This window comes from Scleropages formosus, chromosome 17, assembly GCF_900964775.1.
Source record: "Scleropages formosus chromosome 17, fSclFor1.1, whole genome shotgun sequence".
In the NCBI taxonomy this organism is placed as follows: Eukaryota; Metazoa; Chordata; class Actinopteri; order Osteoglossiformes; family Osteoglossidae; genus Scleropages; species Scleropages formosus.
The window spans coordinates 10,510,672-10,531,526 of record NC_041822.1 but is presented as its reverse complement, the minus strand read 5'-3'; the positions used below and the strand labels follow the sequence as shown (position 1 = coordinate 10,531,526).

At 41.6% G+C, this 20,855-nt stretch overlaps 1 protein-coding gene across 4 annotated transcripts in view; it reads left to right on the top strand.

The window, feature by feature from the left end:
- The window catches only part of LOC108938612 (guanine nucleotide exchange factor VAV2-like), a 103,959-nt gene that overhangs the window by 55,307 nt on the left and 27,797 nt on the right, over nt 1-20,855 (top strand). For all 4 annotated transcript variants that reach the window (XM_018759357.2, XM_018759355.2, XM_018759356.2 and 1 more), the window contains exon 3: nt 19,423-19,481. In XM_018759357.2, the coding sequence (XP_018614873.1) occupies nt 19,423-19,481 (59 nt within the window). The remainder of the gene's footprint in view (nt 1-19,422; nt 19,482-20,855) is intronic.

The window sequence follows — 20,855 nt, the reverse complement described above, 5'->3', positions numbered from 1 at the left end:
ATAGGAAGGAGTTCAGCCCTATGCCTCTCCCAGCCTGATACAACAATATCTACGAATATAAAGACATTACATTGGATTTGGTAGTAAGAAATTCTATGTACATGCCTCTGTCCTGCTTAATCAAGTAGATTAACTTTCTTCTGCAAAAAGAGCTGTTGAAATATTCTTAATCACTTAGAACATGTTATATCACGTGTTCTTATCAGCATTGTACAGATAAGAACATGGTGTTTGAACAGAGTCACTCATCACACTGCTCTGGCTGATATTGCTTGGGGCTTTGGCTATGTGAGAAAGTGCCCCACCTCCCAGGACTTAATCCACTTAGTTGCCCTGACCTCCAGTTTACAGCACTGGCAGCCATTCCAACAGTGAAGTCATGACAGAGCACAAAATTGTGGATGCAAGACATGGATGGCTCACATGTGGGAATCAGAAGGGAGAATAAAACCAAAGAGTAGAACATCCAGAGAAGGTCTGAATATTCATTGAGATGATGAATAAATTAAGAACTTTGGGAAGCTTTCCTCATCATTAAGATGGCATTTAGTAAGGCGTTTGGGGTATTTGGGATGTGGTCAGGATGTCCTAAATGCTTCTCCTTGCCACGTGCCACATGTAGCAGTTACCGTAGCAACAGAAGTCCCACATGTGTCCAGCCATCTGCTCCTCCTTGTGAAGCATCCCTCATGGGATCTAAGGAATGGCTTGTCTTTTAGAAAAGCGTTTTTACCCAACGGTTGGTTAGTGGAAGATGAGCACTTCATTCGTGCATTTGTGAAGTGTACTCAAAATATTAAGTTTAATTCATAATCTTTTCCCAAAATTCTGCTGTTTGTTGGGAAGAAGGGAGCTGGTAGTACCTACCTGGATGTTGATCCAAAGTGTTAAACATAGTTTTGAGCTTTTCAGCTATGTAACATTAGATTTTATAAGAAACTAAGTCCTGGAGTGCTCAGAACAAAATCATAATTTGAAAAAATGTTCTCTTCAGCTCTTTAATAAAACCTGTTGTACAATAGCTTAATGAAAAGGATAATAGTTATTTAGTAGTGCCAGTTAATCAGTTGTGTACAGTAAGCTGGATGTGACAGATTGTGAGCATTTTAACTGACAGTAGAACATTATTTTAAATGTTTGCTACTGTAGGTCACTCTGTATTACTAATTTTAGTCTAGTTGCACTCCAGCCTCTTTTTCACTAAATGAAAAGGCCTAATTTTATGGTTCATTGGAAGTTTAATGTGAATGCCACTGTTGTTTGTTAATTTGACTTTAAGTAGGAGCATAGTTTGGTCCAGCCCCAAGGGATTTATTCTGGCTTTAGAATTAAGATCAGTAAAGTAGTAAAAATTTTGGAACTCTAATCAGCTGCAAAGATTTCCCAAATTTGCTTTAATGAAGACTGTATCGTGTGCTAAAATGATGTGTTGGTTTTAAATGGACTACTGAAAAAGGCACTTCTTTGTTCCTGGAATCAGGCCCTAAGTGCTTCTTTAGTCTCAGCAGACTTTGAATCACCTTAGCTTAGAGATATGAAGTGGTTCTGCTGCGTTGAGAGAACTGCAGACATCAACGTTTGTGTATGTTTTTGCAATGTGTGATTCAGCACCTCCCCCCCACCATGTAACCACTTCTCTTTCCCCAGCAAAATGTGACCATGTGCAGGACAGAGGCAGGAGGATGTTGATTCTAGAAAATGTGCAAGTCATGCTGGCCATCGCCAGACATATTGAGGCAGTGCCCTCAGGGATTATTAGCCTTCTGCTGATGTCAGAAGCTCAGCGATTGTATAATGAGATGAAAAAGAACATGGTCTGTGTCCCTCATCTTGCATCTGACCCCTGGGCATGGTTTGTGACCTACCCAAACCCTGTGCCGTGTAGCTGTTTTGTAAAGGGCAAGAAAAGAAAAGAAAAGTGCTCAGCATAGTGCTTGATGTCCAGATCTCCTCAAGGCCTTCCGCCATTCTTTACCTCCACGACCGTGCCTTCTGTGCCATCATCCAGAGACCACTTCCTCATCAAATGTGTGTTTCCAAAGTACTTCAGGAATGTTGCTTTTTGAAGCAATTCCTGCTTTATTTCGAGAGATTGAAATCGAGCTCTCATGACAGACGTCACATTTCGTCACACCTTTCCTTGGAGCAGCCATAGTGGGAATGATCTGTCAGGCATATTCATATTTAATTTAAACAGGGTGAAAAGTTTATCTATACTAATTAATAGTGTTGTGCATCACCATACAGGGGCTGATAAGATAATTCACACATAAAATAATTATGTAAGAGAAAATGTTCTCTGGAGTAAATTATACCACAATATATGAATTTGTAGATTAAAAAAATGCTAATTTCTGTTCTCTGGTTTAGTTCTGCCCTTTGGATTGAATTTGGGAGCTTAGTTCAGTTGTGCATATGAGGTGAAAACACAGTTTGGAGGTCTCAAGGTATGACAGTTTGAATCTGGAAAAATTCTACTGCAGTGTCATGAACCGACCCTGAGATGCTGCTACAATGTAGTTTTTTCTTGTTCATTAACTTGGTAGTAGGTTTAGTCCTTTCATTTACCATGGTAACAAAACAGTGAGAGAAGTCTGCTGTTTAAATTTGAAACAACTGCTCCGGTTATGTTTCACCCAGAACCAAAAACACAGAGAAACGCCCCTCCCCTGACCATGTTCTGGTCTCTTTCTCTATTTCCATATCGTTTATGTGTCTATGTGCGTGCAAAGGCCTCGAGCTCTACTCTCGCTGCGGTTATGACCAAAGGAAGAGTAATTCCGTGTCAAAGAGGCTGACGTTCCAATCAAAGAAGCGTTCTCTCCTCAGTGATGGACACGTTTGGCTTGTGTTCGCACACATCGCTGCACTGTGGGCGAAAGGCTGTCCCTACAGCTCCCTAACAAACAATTTCAAATTAACTGATTGCCAGATATGTTGCTGAAAAGCTGTTGTAATTCAGTTTGGGGGCATCACTTCGATTTTTCGTTAGGGGCACCAACACCGATTTAACAATGGGCACTGAATAAATCTGCATTTTTTTTTTTTTTTTGGTTATTTTATTTTTTTCTTATTTAAAATCTGTCAGTACTACTTTGTAGTTTCTCATTTAACATTCCCCAAGGACTGCTAATTCTATTCTTTTTCGAATTGTTCTATTAGGCTACTTTATATTCTGAAGTGTATTTGAAACGTGGTGTGTTCTCTATGCAACAGAGTGAAAACCACACTAGGAAGTGTGGTAAATGAATTGCAAATCCAATAGGAAATGGGTGCATTAATGTGAACACCAGTCCCTTTTTAAACCAGAAGTATGACAGTGTGGCTTGGATTTGCTCTTTTTCACATTCATAACGGTGTGTTTAATCAATTCTGCTTTTCCATGTGGGTTATTTCTGACTAGGACATAAGAAACATGTTTCAGAAACCAAGTGTTTGCCGTCTTATTGGGCGGTATGAAAAGTAATTTCAGCAACAGGTCAGTGAACTGCAAAGTCTGCATTATTCTGTTTTTGCGGAAGCACATCTGCTGCCACCCATACGGCAAGTGCATTTACACTAATGTACCATCAGATCACATAAGGCGTTGGAAAAGAACTTAATGCTCTGTCAAAGCTCCTAATGTTCATGCAGTCTACAGTTTGCACGTTTTCCTGAAAGTGGGACTGTTTTGTCAGTTGTGATACAATTCTTAGTTCAAGGGAAAGGAAAATGGTAAGCTTTCGTCTTCCTAAGGCATAAGGGCCAAAAACAGGGTGTCTCAAAAAACTGATGTGACACCCTGATGTGACATTTTCCCACTCACCCATCTGGCAAATTTGGAAGTTCCTAGATGTTAATGGCTTTTGAATACTTGACCTAATTCAACGTTTGTCACAAACCTTCATAAACATACCTCCAGTGCATTGTGTAAGGAGAATTTTTTGCACATTTCTTGTGTACTGAATGAATAGATCCAGTATTTTTGTTACTTGTAATGGAAGTGCCTGTGAGTGGTTTTCCTGTTGACAGTTATGTGGGTCCACTCATTTTGAAAATCACCTGGTGGAAAGGTCGTTCCTTCCCACTATTAACACCAGGGCTGTGGAGTGGAATAGCATGGAGCCCAATCGCTCGACAAGTCAGGCTGCCCCCTCCCCCGTGGCTGTTAAATAAATTGCCTTGCCATTTTATATAGTGAAACACTTAAGAGTGCACCTTTTGAAATAAAGGGGAAGCAGTTGCCAGTCGCCTTAGGCGCACACTGACACGAACATGGCTGAATGAAACTGGAGAAAGGTTTTGCTGGGGAAGGGAAAATTTAAATTGGTGTTTTGGTGATACTTGGTTTTTTCCTTCACTTGGCTGTTGCAGAAATATTGCTGTGTGAATTGGCAGTGGACATTTTAAAATATGGAAGACCAAATACAGTTGAACATATTATGAGAAGTCAGTTTCAAGTGATTTGATTTAGTGGAATTTTTTTTAGCTGTTATGTTCGTTTCATTTTTAGGTACCTCTCTGGAGTTCTTGGAGATTTTCCACTGTATGTGTCTCTACCCAAGATTGTTGATATCGCACTGACCATGACTGCATCGTTTTCTCCAAAAAGCTACATTTCCTATACACATTTTCTCCTTATTCCTCAGCTTGTTCTGAAATGTTAAGTTTTTCATCCTTTCAAAGCATAAAATGAGATCCAGTGTGATGGCACACTGTTTTTAGTCTACAGCTAACCTAAAGAATCTCTTTTTGGGACTGTAAGCAACCTACAGTCTGGATCTAATTCCTAGTTTTCTGTTCTCTGTGTCCATGTTCATGCTGTTGCTGGACGTCTCAGTGGAATGGAGTAAGGGTACCTTATATTACTAACCTTATGAGGTGTCACTTCAAAGGCCTCTCATGAATTCATAAACTATAAAAGGATTAGTCTTGACATTTCTCTGTCATTTCCCTTTTTCCAATGTTATATTTCTTCCTCAAGCAACACAACCCTGCATTCTGGTGATGACTAGTGGACAGTTTTTCAGTGCAAGGAGTTTTTCCAGGAGGGTCTGGAGTGTAAAGGGGTTATGGAAAGTGGGTAGGACTGGAAAGTCTTACATGTGGTTCAGCAGATGGCAGGCCATTGCATAAAACACTCGCACTCTTCCAGAAGGGCCAGCAAACGGCAAATCCATGGGAGAACAAGGAGTCGGCGTGTAGTTACCAAGGAGGAAGGGTGTTGCTTACTTACTCCTCAGTTATTCATGACTGTTCCACATTATTAACAAGAAATGAAGCAGAATGGAAAAAAAACACTGTTCTAACCTGAATTCATCATACAGATGGTAGACAAAAGCATATGAGATTATTAAAAGCAAACAGATGGACATGCATAAGCTTCTGCATTAGACCTTAGAGGGCAATGGATTATGTGGGTATAAAGCTCTCTTCTTGCAATCTAAAGGCCCTAGTTCAAATTCCTGCTCCTGCTATAATACCCTTGAGTAAGTAATTTTCCTTGGAATTCCTCCAGTAAAATTACTCTTCTATAGATGAGTAAATCATTGTCAGTAGATTAATATACAAATCTGAAACTGTAAATTGCCTTGAACAAAGGTGTCAGCTAAATGCAAAAGTTATTCTTTCATGTTTGCATTTGGAAGGGAGCTTTTAATAGTCTTACCTCACTCACACTGTTCTTTAACATCAACGTACTCCGGACTTTAGAGAGCAGCAGAAGAGATTAGATTGTTTTCAGATATCACATAAAAATCATTACTGTTACTCTCTGCCTAGTAGAATTTTTCTACAAATGACTTTAACCATGATATAACTATATTATCCCCCCCACCCCCGTTCATCCCTGTGATAACACAGTTGACATGAATGCAGCTAAGCAATAAACTAGTTGGTGGTGTTCAATAGTTCACATTTTAGTGTTTATTTTTTGCAAGACCATATTGAATTTATTATCATTACATAATGTTTTCAGAGATCTTGACAAGGATCCCCCAGAGGAAGTTGATCTGTGTTTATCTTCTCTGAAACAAAGAGCTGGTTTGTCTGTAAGATTATAGACTGTAGGGCTGATTTCAGTTGACCCAGCCCTCCTTAAGATCATTCAAACAAGATTTCCAAATGACTGCCTTTGGCCATCTGCTGATCTTATTACTGCATAATTTATTTATTTTGTCTTCTCTCAGTGGCAGAGACATCTAAAAAAGTGATACAAAGTTACAACATATATCCATACCTACCCTCTAATCTTCAGATAATATGACAAGACCACCAAGGACGCACGAGTGAATGACATTCAATTTTAAGATATATATATATATATATATATATATTTTTGTTTTAATTAAGGCCTCTGGGGAAAAAAAGTACTGAACTTTGACTTATTTTGAGATTTCCTTCCTGATGAATACTTTTGTGCTTTTTAAATCACAGATATTATCTAAAAGTACCTAAGAGTGAAAACAAAAGGAATATTCTGAGGATACACAGCAATATGGAGAAGCATTGTTTTTGAGTCTGTCTCCCATCAGACTGCTTTTCAGTGTTTTTCTATGCTGGGAGCCAACATTTGGCTCTGTCCCAGGTACCAGTGCTAAAGTGTATCCTATTCTACCCCTTGTCTTAATGGAATTTCCGTGACCAAATCCCTACAGAGAATGCTGTCCTCAGAAGGCTGAATCGCCCTGTTTTCACTGCTGGGACTTTCAGAGGTACAGTATTGTTCTGAGGGGATGTTCTAAATTTGAAAAGTCCCCCCCCTCAAAATTTTCTGCAAGTGTTATGCAGGGTTCTTTTGTCTGTGTCTCTGCATCTCTGTATTTCATACTAGAGAAACACCATATATTGTTATAAATAGTTGTTCTGGAAGAAATTCCAGGAAATCTTTTCCAGATAGACACTGTGAGTTGAACAGTGCCAATTGCTTAAGAGGATCACCTGTATGTAGGGTTAAAATGAGCAGTTTTCTTTTCATAGTGATATTGGTACTATGGGTGTCCATTGGTACCAAGTAGGGTGGGTTTTGACCAACATGTGTAAACCCCAGCGTACTTTGTGGAAAATGTTGAAAGGCAGCTCTGAGTGAAGAGACTGCATCAAAGCAAAGAAGTGTGGGTGCTGTTAGATGAGCCTGGCTCAGGTGCGGTTTGCCCTCGCCTCGGCACAGAGCAGATGACCTGCTGTGCTGCCCGCTGCCTGCCCGGCTCACAGCCCACGGGCTTTGCCGTAGCCCTGCATGTCACTGTTAATGGGCTGCAGTTCTCCCCTGCGGTAGCTCCTGGTTCCTACCGACTCTTCCAGGACCGTCTGGGCTGCAGGCTTTGATGACGGGAGTGACGCGTTTCCCAACAGTAAAGATTTACTGCCTGTTTTAAACACTGCGCTGCAGCACTAACCGCTCATTAGCTGTGGCGGCAAGGACGGGCCCACGCCCAGAACAGCTTCTGAGGAGCTACTTCTGAAGAGCTGCCTTTGGCGCCTGTCCCTCCTTCCTATGATCCGGTGGAGGGAAAGGAGGCGCATTCCTCCCACCGCTGCCGTGCGCGGCTGCACGGACAGCTGCCGTTGCGGTACGGGCCGGTCCTCAGTGAAAGGACTTTCTGTCGTTTCTTCCTCCAAATGTCTTCGCTCATTTTTACATATCAAGTGCTTCCTCTGCAAACAGCCATGTTTTGCTGTCCAGATGTCCTTTAGCCTGGTGTGATTAGAAACATTTCATAATTCTTCTTCATGTTAGCACAGTCGTTAAACTTTACACCAATGAAATATGAAAACTGTGAAAATACTGAGTGTACACTTACTATGCTCTCATGTCTGGCACGCGCAGAGACAGGACGCAGTCATGAAAACAGCCTGAAAGGACTGTTGAAATGACTGCCCGTGGAACTGCAAATGCATCAGGTTCTTTTCCTTGCTGTCCCTCTTGGTTCAGTGGGCTGAGGATTAAGTATGATAAATACACCCACGTGCAAATCAAAACTTTGGTATCCCCTACTTGAGATGAAAGGACTTCCACTGGAGTTTTGGACTTGTTTCTGAGAAAATGTGGGCAGACGGATCCTTTGTAGACAGGCTTCGTTAGGTGTTGAGAGCGTGAGACAACCATGATTAGTCTTTTATAAGTGTTACTAGACTGATCACAACCGTGTGGGACCTGGGAGCGCTGAGAGTAAGACACTGCTTATGGATGCTAGGCCCTGGGGAGTTGGTTGATTTTGTTTATAGTTAAAAGTGTGGTGTAAACACTTTAAATGGTAGAGGACCTTGTTGAATTTACAGTATTATGTGTTGCATGAATGTCATCTTGATAACTGAAGAATGTTGTATGGGAAAGTCAACCAGTGTGCAATTTCAGTGGTTTCTATTACTGTAGTCACAGTGTCCTGTAAAACGAGCAGATACACTAATGCTTAGATATGCCAGAAGAAGGATGAACTCTAGCTTGTCATTTTATAGATTGCTGACCAAAGATTTTCCAGAAATCAGGAGGGGGTGGGAATCACATTAGCCAGTACAAAAATAAAGATTGTTTGATATCTTGTTGGACAACAGTCATTGAAACTTCAGAAAAGTAGCTTGATTGGTACAATGTGTGTGAGAGCTCTATCGTTCTAATCACAGATGGGTCACTGGGGCTGTTGTTGTGTGTGTGTGTGTGTGTTCGTGTTCATGTGAGCAAAGTCAACTGTCTCTTCTGCTTCCTCCACATGTGAAGCTGCAGTTTTGTTGGGAGCATCTGTCTGATTTATGGAGCCCCTAGGGGATTTGTAGAGAAGATTTGGGGCGACTGACAGGCTCCAGTAGACTTCATAAGGCCCTGAGTCTTCAGAGTAGGGTGGGGGTTCATTGAAGGGGGGAAGGCAGTGATGCACAACACCACAAACGAGCAGCTCAGCATCATTTTTTGTTTTCCAAAGGACGCTCTCGCCATTCAGTCCACCAATCAGACACTGGACTGTCATCTGCCGGGCTAGGATGGCATACTGCCGTGCTTCCTTGCTGGAAAGGATTCATCTCGATCACGCACAGCTGTTTGTGCATAACTGAACTGTGAACAATTAATAGTTTGGCCTGTTTTTTTTTTTTTTTTTTTTTCTTTTTTCTTTTTTTCTTTTTTTCTTTTTTCCCTCCCCTCTCCTCCCCCCACAACCACACCGAGTGGAAAATATGTGCATGTGATAGCACATTCCACTTTACAATATTGTTTTGGGTTTTATTTTTAGATATTAATTGCATCCAAATAAGTATTTGCTGTAAAATCTCCTTTATTACTGATTCTTCATGCATGTCAATGCGAGCTCAGTTGTGGCAGAATGGTCTGAGAACTTGCTGTTTTTCTTCGCCGTTGGTGGACGGAGGGTGGAGACCTTCTTATTGCATCACGTTTCATTGTCCAAGAAATGAATGCAGAATGAAAACTAACACCCAAATCCTGATATATTTGTTAATTTTCCCACTTTGTTACTTTTGAAGTTTCATTTTTTTTTCAGTTTGCCTGCAGAATCTGTGCTATAGAAAGAAAAACAGTTGTGGTATCAAGACCTCTTTCATTTGGGGACACACACACACTACCACCCACCCTACGCAGCCCTACAGTAAAATGACACTCCTCTCTGGAGCACTTTCTTCACATGTCTCCAGTTTAAGAGGTTCCTTTTCTTATTGCATGCTTCAAGTTTATGCTGTAGCTAACGGTTGTGTGCTGCCCCATCCCTCATCCCCCTCTGTGCTGCTCACCCCAGCGGGTGGTGGAGTGGGAGGGGAGTATGGTGTTTTGCAACAGGAACATTAATAAATGATCAATCCATTGTGGGCCAGCCCTTCAACATTATTTGAAAGGAGCTGCATTCTCCAAAAGATTGAACCCCAGCCATAAATGTGACATTACTCAGGCTTCCCTCCTCCTGCTTACGACACAAGACGTGCCCTTTCCTGACTGCAGTTATTCTGTCTGGGAGTCTTGAATGCACCACCTTCCAGAAACCTGGCACTGGGCCATTTTCGCCTGGGCATTTTCTGCTTTGTGAAGGGTTCCACAAGCTTGTTTCTCCACAAAGGGCCCAAACAGAGAGCACAGACTGCTGGAAGACAGAAAGGCCTGTTGAGGAGCAGTGTGAGCGTGTGTGGCTTGAGGGCGGTTTCAGGGGAAGTGTTTACGAGAATCGAGGTCCAGAGGATTATTTATTTCAGTGAACGGTTGGCTTAGATTTTGGATGCCAGAAGTCAATCCCTGCATTACAATGGCAGATTGCAGAGCAGACATGCGGAGAAACAGCATATTGTCACCGCATGGGGCCTGGGAGGAGCTACATCCACTGGTTGTTGTCTGGGGAACAGCTCTGAAGCGTTTTACTCAGCTTCCAATTCGTCCTTGGATGCCTTGGTCCTGAAGCACAAAGCCAGAGAATTGCCGTCCAGATTTCCTACGGGCACCGTGTGCTCGTGGGGGAGTTTAGGTCTTAGGAAAATACATATTTGGTAGAACAGGGTGTAAATGCAGTGTCAATCCAAAGAAAGTAAGCCTAAAACATATTTTGGTTAAATTCATGAAAGTTAAATTACTTTGAAGTTGGATGCCTGCTTGAAATGTGTTGCATTTGTTGAGGTTCTGTCATTTTTTTTTTTTTTTTTTTTTTTTTTTTAAATAATTATAAATAAAACAGTAAAAGCCAGGCACAAGTAAATTTCTTTTCTCAGGCTATCTACCTCATGAACAGCTAAATCCCCCCTAGAGAGTAAACCAGTGCAATTCACAATGCTATTTATATTTATATCTATTTATCACATCATATGTCTTACTCACATTCCCTTGCACTAGTGACTCTTTTTGTATATTGTGTACTATATATTTTTTATCCTTTATTCACATATTCTGTCTTCTCACTGTCATTCTGTCTGTGCTGTGGAAATTTCTGTCACCAAGACAGATTCTTTGTATGTGTGAACATACTTGGCAATAAAGCTCGTTCTGATTCGTTCTGACTCCATTCTGAAATGTTGCTTTTACCTGCACAGTAAGTTTGGATTCTTTAGGAACGCTTATTCATATATGGGGTATTTATATTCCTGTACCATATTTCACCTGCATACTATTGCTCTCTGTAATAGACAGCTGGTTTTTCAGCCTCTGTTCTTCAACCAGAACAAATACAGCCTGAAAATAATGTGGGTGGCCTGGTGGACACGGATTTCCATCTTCATTGACTGACATCCCCTCCCTCGGACTTTCTTTTTAACCGACTCCTTTCAACAAACATCATAAACAAAGAGAAGAGCTCAGTCTGACTGTACACCAGTGCATATTTGTGCCTTCTCCAGTGCCCTGACAAACCATCTGCCATCACTTTCTCCACACTGCACCCCCCTGCCCAGCTCATCAGGGTGCAGGGCAGCCCTCCTGTCTGATACTGTCCTGTCCGTCTAATTTATGGTGCTTGACCTCTCTTTAAACCAGCCTCTAATTTACACCTTGAACCACTTCATCTGCTGGGATGAAATGGCCCTCTCGCCCTCCTAGTGGACAGCTTTCAAAGAGACGAAGGACCATTTCCATTGATGGGACGCACCCTTTTATTTTCTCGTGTACGCATCTGAGTATATAGACGGTATTTATTTGCTGAATTACTTTTTATTTATTAATTCTTCCTCCAAATGTCTTCCTCCTCCTTTTTTCTTCCTTTTCTCTTCCTTCTTCCAAGTAAACACTTGATTCTGGTGTCTTAGACACAGTTTTCAGGGAGCCATATGCTTGTCTTCATTCAATTCCACTGTCTTAATTCAGTTTAAAAAAAAAAAAAAGAAAGCTCTATATACCTCTTCCAAATACCGACATACTAGGAATACAAACATTTTTGTGTATGACAAAAAAAAAAAGCTATTTTCAGCTGTATTTTGTGATGTGCCAAAGACATAGACATAAATGCAGGCGTAACAGCCAGCAGCAACACAGAGCACAACTTTACCCTTATAGTTTATACACCGATATTTACATCGCTCTAAAGTGTCTGCAAGATGAGTAAATGTAAATGTGTTTCAGTCCATCTCAGGTAAAATGTCATAATGAGAGAACAGTTATTTCCACCCAGGGATGCATTTCTTAATGCATCGTACGGTTCCATCACTGCTGAATTTCCATTTTTATTTTCATTTTCTTGAAGTGAGCACTCGTTTCTTTAAGGGAACATGTAGCTCGGCACTAATCGATAGGTCAAGGCTGATGCCCCCATCCATCTGAAGACGCAACATTTTCAAGGGGTTTTTTCTATTTCACTTGATCCAAAATATTTCCATTGACCCGCTTTCAATCTGGGCTCATCGCAATTCGCTTGCGAAGGAGAATCCTTACAGAGGTTCTGCTGTCTGACAACATGCAGTCTCCACATGCAGCATTTCACTGGTAAGCATACACCTATATGAAGTTGATCATCCCTGTCCAGTGCTTTAAATTCTGTGCTTCAAAACTGTAACTGAACATTGTTTGGAGCACAGCGTATTTCAGGTATGAAAAGCATGCTTGTGGTGTATGAGAGTGGTTCTGTGGGACAGATCAGTATACAGTTGGCCCTTGACCTGAACATTGTCACTGTCCCTCCACAAACACAAGCACTTGGCTCACTGCAAGTGGATGTTTCCCAAAATTAGTGCTGCAGTCACCAACAGGATATGTATTTAATAAATGGAAAATCTAGTTTTGTAGGGCAGGATATGTTTTTACATTTTTTTTTTTTTTCCTCCCCCCTGGACAAGCAGGTCTTAATCTGGGATCACTTTGAATAATCTCTCACAGTCTGATATTATTTTTACTTTGTGTCTCTCTGTGTGAATGTATGCTTGAGTGGAACCTCTCCTCCCCCCTTTGTGTTGTTTTGGAACAAATGCAGAACATAGCACTCACTCACAGCTCAGAGCTCTGTCTGGGGATCATGATTCCCAGCACTCGCTCTGGGTTATCAGAAGTGCACGTACCCCCACCCCCTGCCTCATCAGTGCAGTCTGCAGTCCTCTGTGGAGGAGATGCACAGTGCCCCCCCTGGGTGTCAGTGCTTTAACTGGTGAGTTTACAGCCCTCTCACTGAACCTGCAGAGCTAATGTTGTCAGACCCACAGAGTTCCTTTGCAGGAAACACCCCACATTTTTTTTTTTTTTTTTTTTTTTTTTTTGGCTGTGTCCGCTTTCAAGTCTCGTATTAGCAATATTAACAATAGACAGTCTCTGTATTAAATTTATTTTATGGCTTGTTGCAGTAGACATTGTATATGATGTTGTATGCATTTTTGCTTTCATACTTAAGCCAATCAGATATTGAGTTGGGTCCTGAGGTGTAACATACTAGATTAACCAAAGTGCTGAATGCTGTATTATATATTTGTCTTTTTTTTTTTTTTTTTTTTTTTCCCCCCTTCCAGAGAACAGAACTGAACTGGGTGGATGGTTATGAATTGGTATATCACACACAGGAGGGAAAAACTCTGAATGTACTGAATAAAATTACACTACCCAGAGACACTGGTATGCAGTGATGTGGCATTCTTTTCTTCACTGTTGTTCTGGGGTGATTGGGCTGGTCTCCTACATAGCTCAGAGGTTTAAAGTTGAGAAGGTCAGGAAGGATCAGTGTTGCAGCTGGTCTGCATATTGGTTTGCTCAGTATAAATGGATTGAGTTATTACAGGATGTGAAGCTGCAGCCCAGTAACATTGAGTTTTTTCCCCTGCTTATAGTGAGAATGATCACATATCATATAGTCAATTAACAGTCATCTTACTGTTCCATTTCTGTGTTCTCTGTTGCAGAGCAATGTGTTTAAATTTACACCAGTCTGCAGGACTAGAGGGGTTTCTGTTCTGCTTTTATTTTCCAATATGTTTTTTTTTTTTTTTTTTTTTTTTTTGCTTTCTTCTAATAGCAGGAAGCTTGTGGTAGATCTTAGAGCTGCTACCTGAAAGCAAGTTTTTTTTGGTTTAATTTGACTCAGCATCAAATCATTCAGTATATTGTATATAGTTCTTTAATGCCATGTTTTTTTTTTTTTTCTGTTACACTGACACTTTGGGAAAATATTGATGCAGCGAGGGTATTATGAAAAGGTTTATGCAATAGATTAGAATTCAGTCTGTCACTCGCACATCACTATTTCTGACAAATTCCAACAAGGTTTAGACAGCAAGATACACTCTTAATAACCTTCCATTTTGCAGTCATTTGGCCAATTCATATTGATATGTGTATACAAAGTTGGAAAGTTTATTTAAGCATATCTTTCATAATTTAAAAATCAATGTCTTTTTTTCTTCAAGCCATATTGTTTGTGCATATTTTAGTTTTGGTCTTGGTAATTTGACTTTTTGGTTTGTTCTTGGAATTTGGCTTTTTTCCTTCTGCAGTGCTAAGGTTTTGTAGAAATGAACATCTACATTTCTTTCCGGCAAGGTGTCCACTTCAGTTAGGAATGTTTTTCGTATAGAGTAGCTGTAATACACCAATGCCTGCAGGTTGGCATAGCAGTAGTGTTAGTGCTTCAGAGCACACTGAGCAACGTGCTCCGGTTTGAGTTTTAATCCAGTTCAATCTGTGTGCATACAGTTCTCCCCGTGTGCATGTAAGTTTTGTTCCAGCTACTCTGGTTTCCTCCCACAGTCCAAAGACCTGCTTTTCACGTAAATTGCTGACCCAAAATTGTCTGAAATGTGTCTGCGTGTAATTTTTCAGCAATCCATTATGGGGCTTGTGTCGAGGGAATACCCTGTCTAATGCCAGATGCTTCCAGGATGTGCTCTGGACCATTGTGACCTTGTTTTGTAAAAGTTACTTTCATGATTTTCTGTCTTGCTTCTTTCCCTCATGTTTTTGACGTAGAACTACGTCTTTCTCCTCACTGTGTAGGGGGTAACTTTGGAAATTGAGTGTCACAAAAAAATGCAACCCCTCTCGCCGCTACTGCTCGCAAATGAAAAGACACAGAGAGGTAGTGCATATACCGTTGGACAGAGGAAGGAATACCGTATCAAACGAGATTTGAACGGCCGCTGCCGGTTCAGCCTGAGCGAGCTGGCAACATAATGAAAATGTCCCACATTTGGCTCGTTCTGGTGTTGGCGCACGTTGCGCTACATGTCATCACGTTCGAACCACATCGTAGCATTGACGTCAGCTTGTCGCTAGAGAGCCACGCTATTGGACACGCATCACGCCGGCAGGAAAACAACAGACACCAGCCAAGCAAGACAGCGTGAGCAGCTTGCGCGGGAGGCTGCAAAATCATCTCAGGCAGCCTCGGAGCTGCAACCATCGACTTCTCGCACACCTGACATCACCGTGCAGCATGAGCCCATGTACGTGGATGCAGTAGTAGCGACCAACCTGATATTTGGCCAAGTGGGTCGGGGCTCACCACCCACATGTAGTTCCACGTTAAGACCTGCAGCATAGTAAAGCTATGCACCTGTGATTTTTTTTTTTTTTTTTTTTTAAAATTCTTTCACTTTAATGAACTTGAAGCAGAGAAAATCTGTTTAGTCACCTTGTTTTGTTCCTTGTGAGAGCCATGACATGGACAGTGAACTCTTGACCCTTCCTTGACCACAAGGCAATATTAGCAGAATTGCTGTTCAGGAAAAAGGACACCTTGTATTTTCCTGGACCACAAACCTTACTCATCAGGGCAGTACCTTAATCTCACCCTAAGAATACAAATAACTTCAGATGAAGTTGTTTGTTTTGCTGTCATGCATTTGTGTCTGGTTTGAAGACACTACTCTTGCTCCTGATACCTGCTGCAGGCCCAGGGCTGAGCTGTCAGTGATTTCTACGAAAAGGGCCTTGCAGGAAGTAACATAAGCCGGAGAGACACGTCACTGCTGAGTCACTGAGTTGCTCAAGGTGATACGAGCATTAGTAATGTCGGGAAAGGTGGACATTTTATCAGTCTGCCGACTCCAGCACTGTGTTTGAGCCCTTTCTTTCACGTTTGTTGCGAATGAGCAGAATCTCATTTTGTGATGCTCTTCCCTACCCAGTGGGAGCTGGGGCTTCAGAGTGCCTTAAGTGCAGTCACCTTGAAGAGAGCTTGATGGAAGAGGGCATTTACTTTAAGCATGGGATCAAACCGAGAACAGACGTAGCCTAAATCTTAATCTGAAAGATATGGGAGTTAGATAATAGCTTGAGATACTTTACACAGATTGTTGATACATCTGGGCCCCGATTTACAATGGGGTTACGTTCCACAAAAATATCATAAGTCAAAAATGCATTTAATACACCTAACCTACCGAACACCATAGCCTAGCATACGTGCGATACGGGCTTGCCACCTTCATGCTGGGCAATTGAGTTTCTCCTCAAGAGTAATTGCCCTCCTTTACTTCTTCCCACCAATAGCAGGAGACACAGATGGATGTTTCTGTGACATTATGGATGCACAAAACACAACCGCATAGCAGACTGGGAGTTGCAGATCGCTGCCGCTGCCCAGCATTGCGATATAGCATTGCACCGCGTATCGTTTGTCCGGAAAAAGATCAAAATTCAAAGTACAGTTTCTGCTGAATGTCTCTCCCCAGCTTCCCATCGTGAAGTCGAAAAAAATCATGAGTCGCGCTGTTGAACCCAGTTGTATTTTTACTGGTTTTTACTGGTCCGATTACGCAGCTTTCACAAGGGTACAGAAAAGGACCCTTCTAGAACTTGGACTGCCGATCTTAATCAGCTCAGGGTTCTCATCGGCTGTTTCTTCTACCTTTCTCACCATTACGGTCTAGATTATTAAATTAAAATGTGTTACAATAATATAAGTCTACCTGTTCAGACTGGACTAGCTGAGTGATTGTCTCTAGGTGGCAACCAGTTCCCCTCAAGCTGCAATAGCACTAGTTTTGAACCTGCGAGGGATATGGGTCACAGCAAGGGGTGAGGAGCCCCCCACCGCACTGTTGACAAATTCCCGCTTTGGCCTGTCTGCTTATTTCGCCTCAGATCTCCACCTTCTGCATCATCTGTGTCACAGTGGTCTCCACTCCTACCTCTTTAGTGGCTCTGTATCCCGGACACAGTGTAAACAGCCCACCCTTTGCTGGATGCCCAATTACAACCCTGCGGGGGGTGTATCATCGACCTCAGTGCTTTGTTAGTGGTGGTTTCTCTATCGATCTGGGTTGAGAGATGGACCGGATGGTACGTCATGAATTTTGAACTGCAGTTGGCCGTGGAACTTTCCAGAATTGCATCTGTCCTGTTAAATTTGCTTGCTGTGCTTGAGTTATATTCTACTCATTACACTACACATGTAGCCTAATCTTGAATAAAAAGCATCAAATGCTGAATAGCCTGATATCAAATTGAAAGTTTGTTTGTGATCCAGTACATGAGTTTCACTTTTTCAGTGTTTAATTTTTGTTTCATCAGCCATTGTGTCTTGGTTTCCTCTTCCTCTGATAGACAGTTAATAAGAGCTTCTTTACGCTGTACTTCCTGGAGACCAGGACAAGCACAACATCGAGGTGCGACATGTAAAACTAGCGCGGCTCCCCAAGCCCTGCACACAAAGGCATTCTAATGAACACCAGCTGCTTGTGGTGTCTCTCAAAAGTCCAAGGCTGTGTCCTTCTCACTGCGTTAAAAAAAATTAGTGTTCTTCAAAGCTGACAAGTCTATCGTCTCTTTACACTTTTCATTGCCTTCTTAACACAGAAAAAAGTAATCCTGCGACATTCAGCGTTCTGGTGGGAGGGAATAGGAAATTTGTTTTATTGAACAAATTGGAGTAGAGGGGAGCAGCTTTCCAGGGCCATCAGTGTAACTCTATGTACATTATTTTTGATATTTGTGTTTTCTGTTAAGTAGATATTTTATCTGAGGGTGCCTTTTACATAAACTGATGAGAAAATCAGAAGCTTCAATAGTGAAAGCTTAGTTACCTATTGAATGCCAGCAATTATAATGTCATGTGTTAGAAGCAGGAACTGTGTTCTTCAGTGAGGTGAAAGCACCTCTAAATAGTCTTCTCTTTGTAAATGGCGAGAGTGCAGAATCCGATGGGTGTGTATGAGCACTTAACTCGTTAAACAAATGGGCTGTTAATATTACATGGGTGACTCACGTTCAGCTGTAGGGTATATTAAAGAGTACCTCTTAGTCTCCTGGGTTTCCTTATTTGATGGATTGCTCTTGGGGTACGTGACTAGAGGGTTCTTTCACATGCAGTGTTAAATTGTACTTCCAGCATGCTTGAATTTTTTATATGGTTATTATGCGGTTTTTATATGATTTATAAGTGAGAAGAAAGGGTGTAAAAGTGGCCTCTTCGGTTCTGCTTGTGGTTGAGTGACTGGTTTCGTCCAAGGAAGGGATAACCCGTGTATGTAGTGGGAGGCTAATGCCTTCCTCTTAAACTGATGTTTGTGAGTTCATGAGTGGAAATCAATAGCAAACTGTTGCCTTGGAAGCCAGAGGGAACAAAAGTATCTGTGGGGAGAAAGCAGAAAGGAAACAAACGTCGATGTGAAACGCTGGACTCGGAGAATGGATTTCTTGGAGCGCCCTGCTATTAAATCAAGACAGTTAAGAGGCCCTTTTAACTCTCGGAAAAGTCTGAAGATGTGAAGGTATTCCGGCGTGAATTCAGAGTCTTATTATGGTATTAAAGCGGCCTGGCACTGAGTGACTGACAGGGACTGGAGTGGCGGGGAGTCCCTGCCATCAGCGGCTAACAGAGTGAAATAGCATGCTTTTCTGCACAGTGGTGCTCTGCGTGAGATTAAACGCTGCAGACCCTTGGCGTTCCGCACCAGCGCAGAGCCATCTGCACCTTCGCGGAAACGCCACCGCTAGCCTGCTCCGGTGGGACTCGCTGCTAGATTGACTCTGCTGAAATTGAGAGTTGCGGTTCTGAGGCACGTCGCATTGTGCTGTCGTACTGACAGTCGGTTATGCAAAACACCAGTGGGGAGGGGGGAAAAAAAATCGTCATTTACATTTCACTGCATGACTTTGCCGCTCAGTGCTGGATTATATTTTATTAACTTAATTTACTCACAGGTGTCTACATGCAAAGCAGTCCATGCCAGCACTTAATACAAAAAAACTGATGTGCTGCACAATTTAACTTATTTATGCATCATGTTGCACAGATGACTTCTGAGAACTGGCTTTTATGTTTTCATTGAATACTTTCAATGTCTCGCTTTTTTTTAGTATTGCTGGCAATAATCCATTGTGCCTTTTGCTGACTGAACAACAGGAAGCTGTCCTTTTCGCTTCTTTTTTGCTTCTATGGCATGCAGATTTGTCATGAGTTCTTGAGAAGTGACTCTGAAATTTCCCTTTAGCATGAACTTGTTGTGTTTGTAGCTCAAGCAGACTCCTTTCTTGCACTTTAGTTTTTTCACTACTCCAATTACAAAACCTTCATTTACGGTATTAACAGGTGTTTCTCCTTGTTCTAGGTCATCTCCTGCTTGTCCCGAATCTCCCATCACTCCATTGCACACCTCAAGGGCATCAGGTATGTTTCTAATCGCCCTCCGTAGGTTCTATAAACGCTCATCGCACCAATGAAAAGTCTCGCTGTGCACCCGTGCAGGTCAGAGCCCTACGGTAGCCTATTGGATTACTGCGCCTTGGTGGTCATGTCACAACAGTTGGCTCCATTACTGCTTCTGAATGCCTGGTGTCTTGTAACAGTTAAGTTCTGTTCAACTCACTAATAATGACTCATGTCGGCCCAAAAGGTTGTGCATCAGATGAATGCATTCAACTGTAACCTTTACCTTTATAAGACATGATCAGATCTTTTGCAAATCTGTTACAGAAGTAACAGGGCATAATTTCTCTTTATCCTGAAAAGGAGTTAGTTTGCTGTGTTGCGAATATAAAGAAGCTTAGGTCTTTAGTATCCAAGAAAAAAAACAGAGGGATAACTTAACTGAAAGTGAATTTCATTTTTAATAATTATCACTGACATTACAAATAGGGTGTACATTACTTTGAGACTAATATCACCAGACACTGGAAAATATGAGCATGTTAAACTGAGCAAAATATAAGAACAGTAAAACAAACTGCAGTGTTTTACTTGAGTTTTATGTGTTACCGAACAACCCCGTGACAGCTGTAACCAGGCTCCTGGGTGACGTGAGTCTGGCAATGTCCAAGTAAATTACAGGAAATTATTCAGACAGCTGACAGAAGGAAATGCCCTCTGGATGGACCTTCACAGGCGCAAGACTGAATGTGAATGAGATCTACACACTTGACAGGGATTTTCTCTGCAAATATAGGAAGACTTTTATGTGTGAAGACACAAAGATTGTAGGGGTGTGTCTTATTTTAATACTATTTGTGACTGACGGTTCATCGTCAAAAGGGAACTTTGGGATCAAAGGTTTGTATAAATTATTCTCCAAGTATGTATGTTTTTTAAACTTAATGTACTCTAGGCATCCAAGTACATACAGTATGTATTATGTGGCACACATATGGTCATAAAACCATTCACAGGTTCATTCATAATCAGAAGCACACAGGCAGATTTATGGTTTTCATTTCTCTCGTCGTCTGTAAGATTAAACAAAACACTGAAGGTTGAAATTGCAGGGGATTAGATTTCCGTAGTGTGCTCGAGCAAGGTGCTTCACTTGATTTTTTTTTTCAGTAAATACTCAGCTGAACAAATAGAAAAAAATTTGTAAAATTGCAGGATTTATGAGGCAGCTAATTATAATGATATCGATGCAGTTGTGTTCTGTCCAGCAATCCACCTGCTTGAAGGCCTGTCCAATATTAGCCACGACATCCCTGATAGCAACATCAGTACCATGTACGCATAAGTTATCGGCATCTGCTTGTACAGAGAGGCAGCCTGTGGACACCAGTCGCC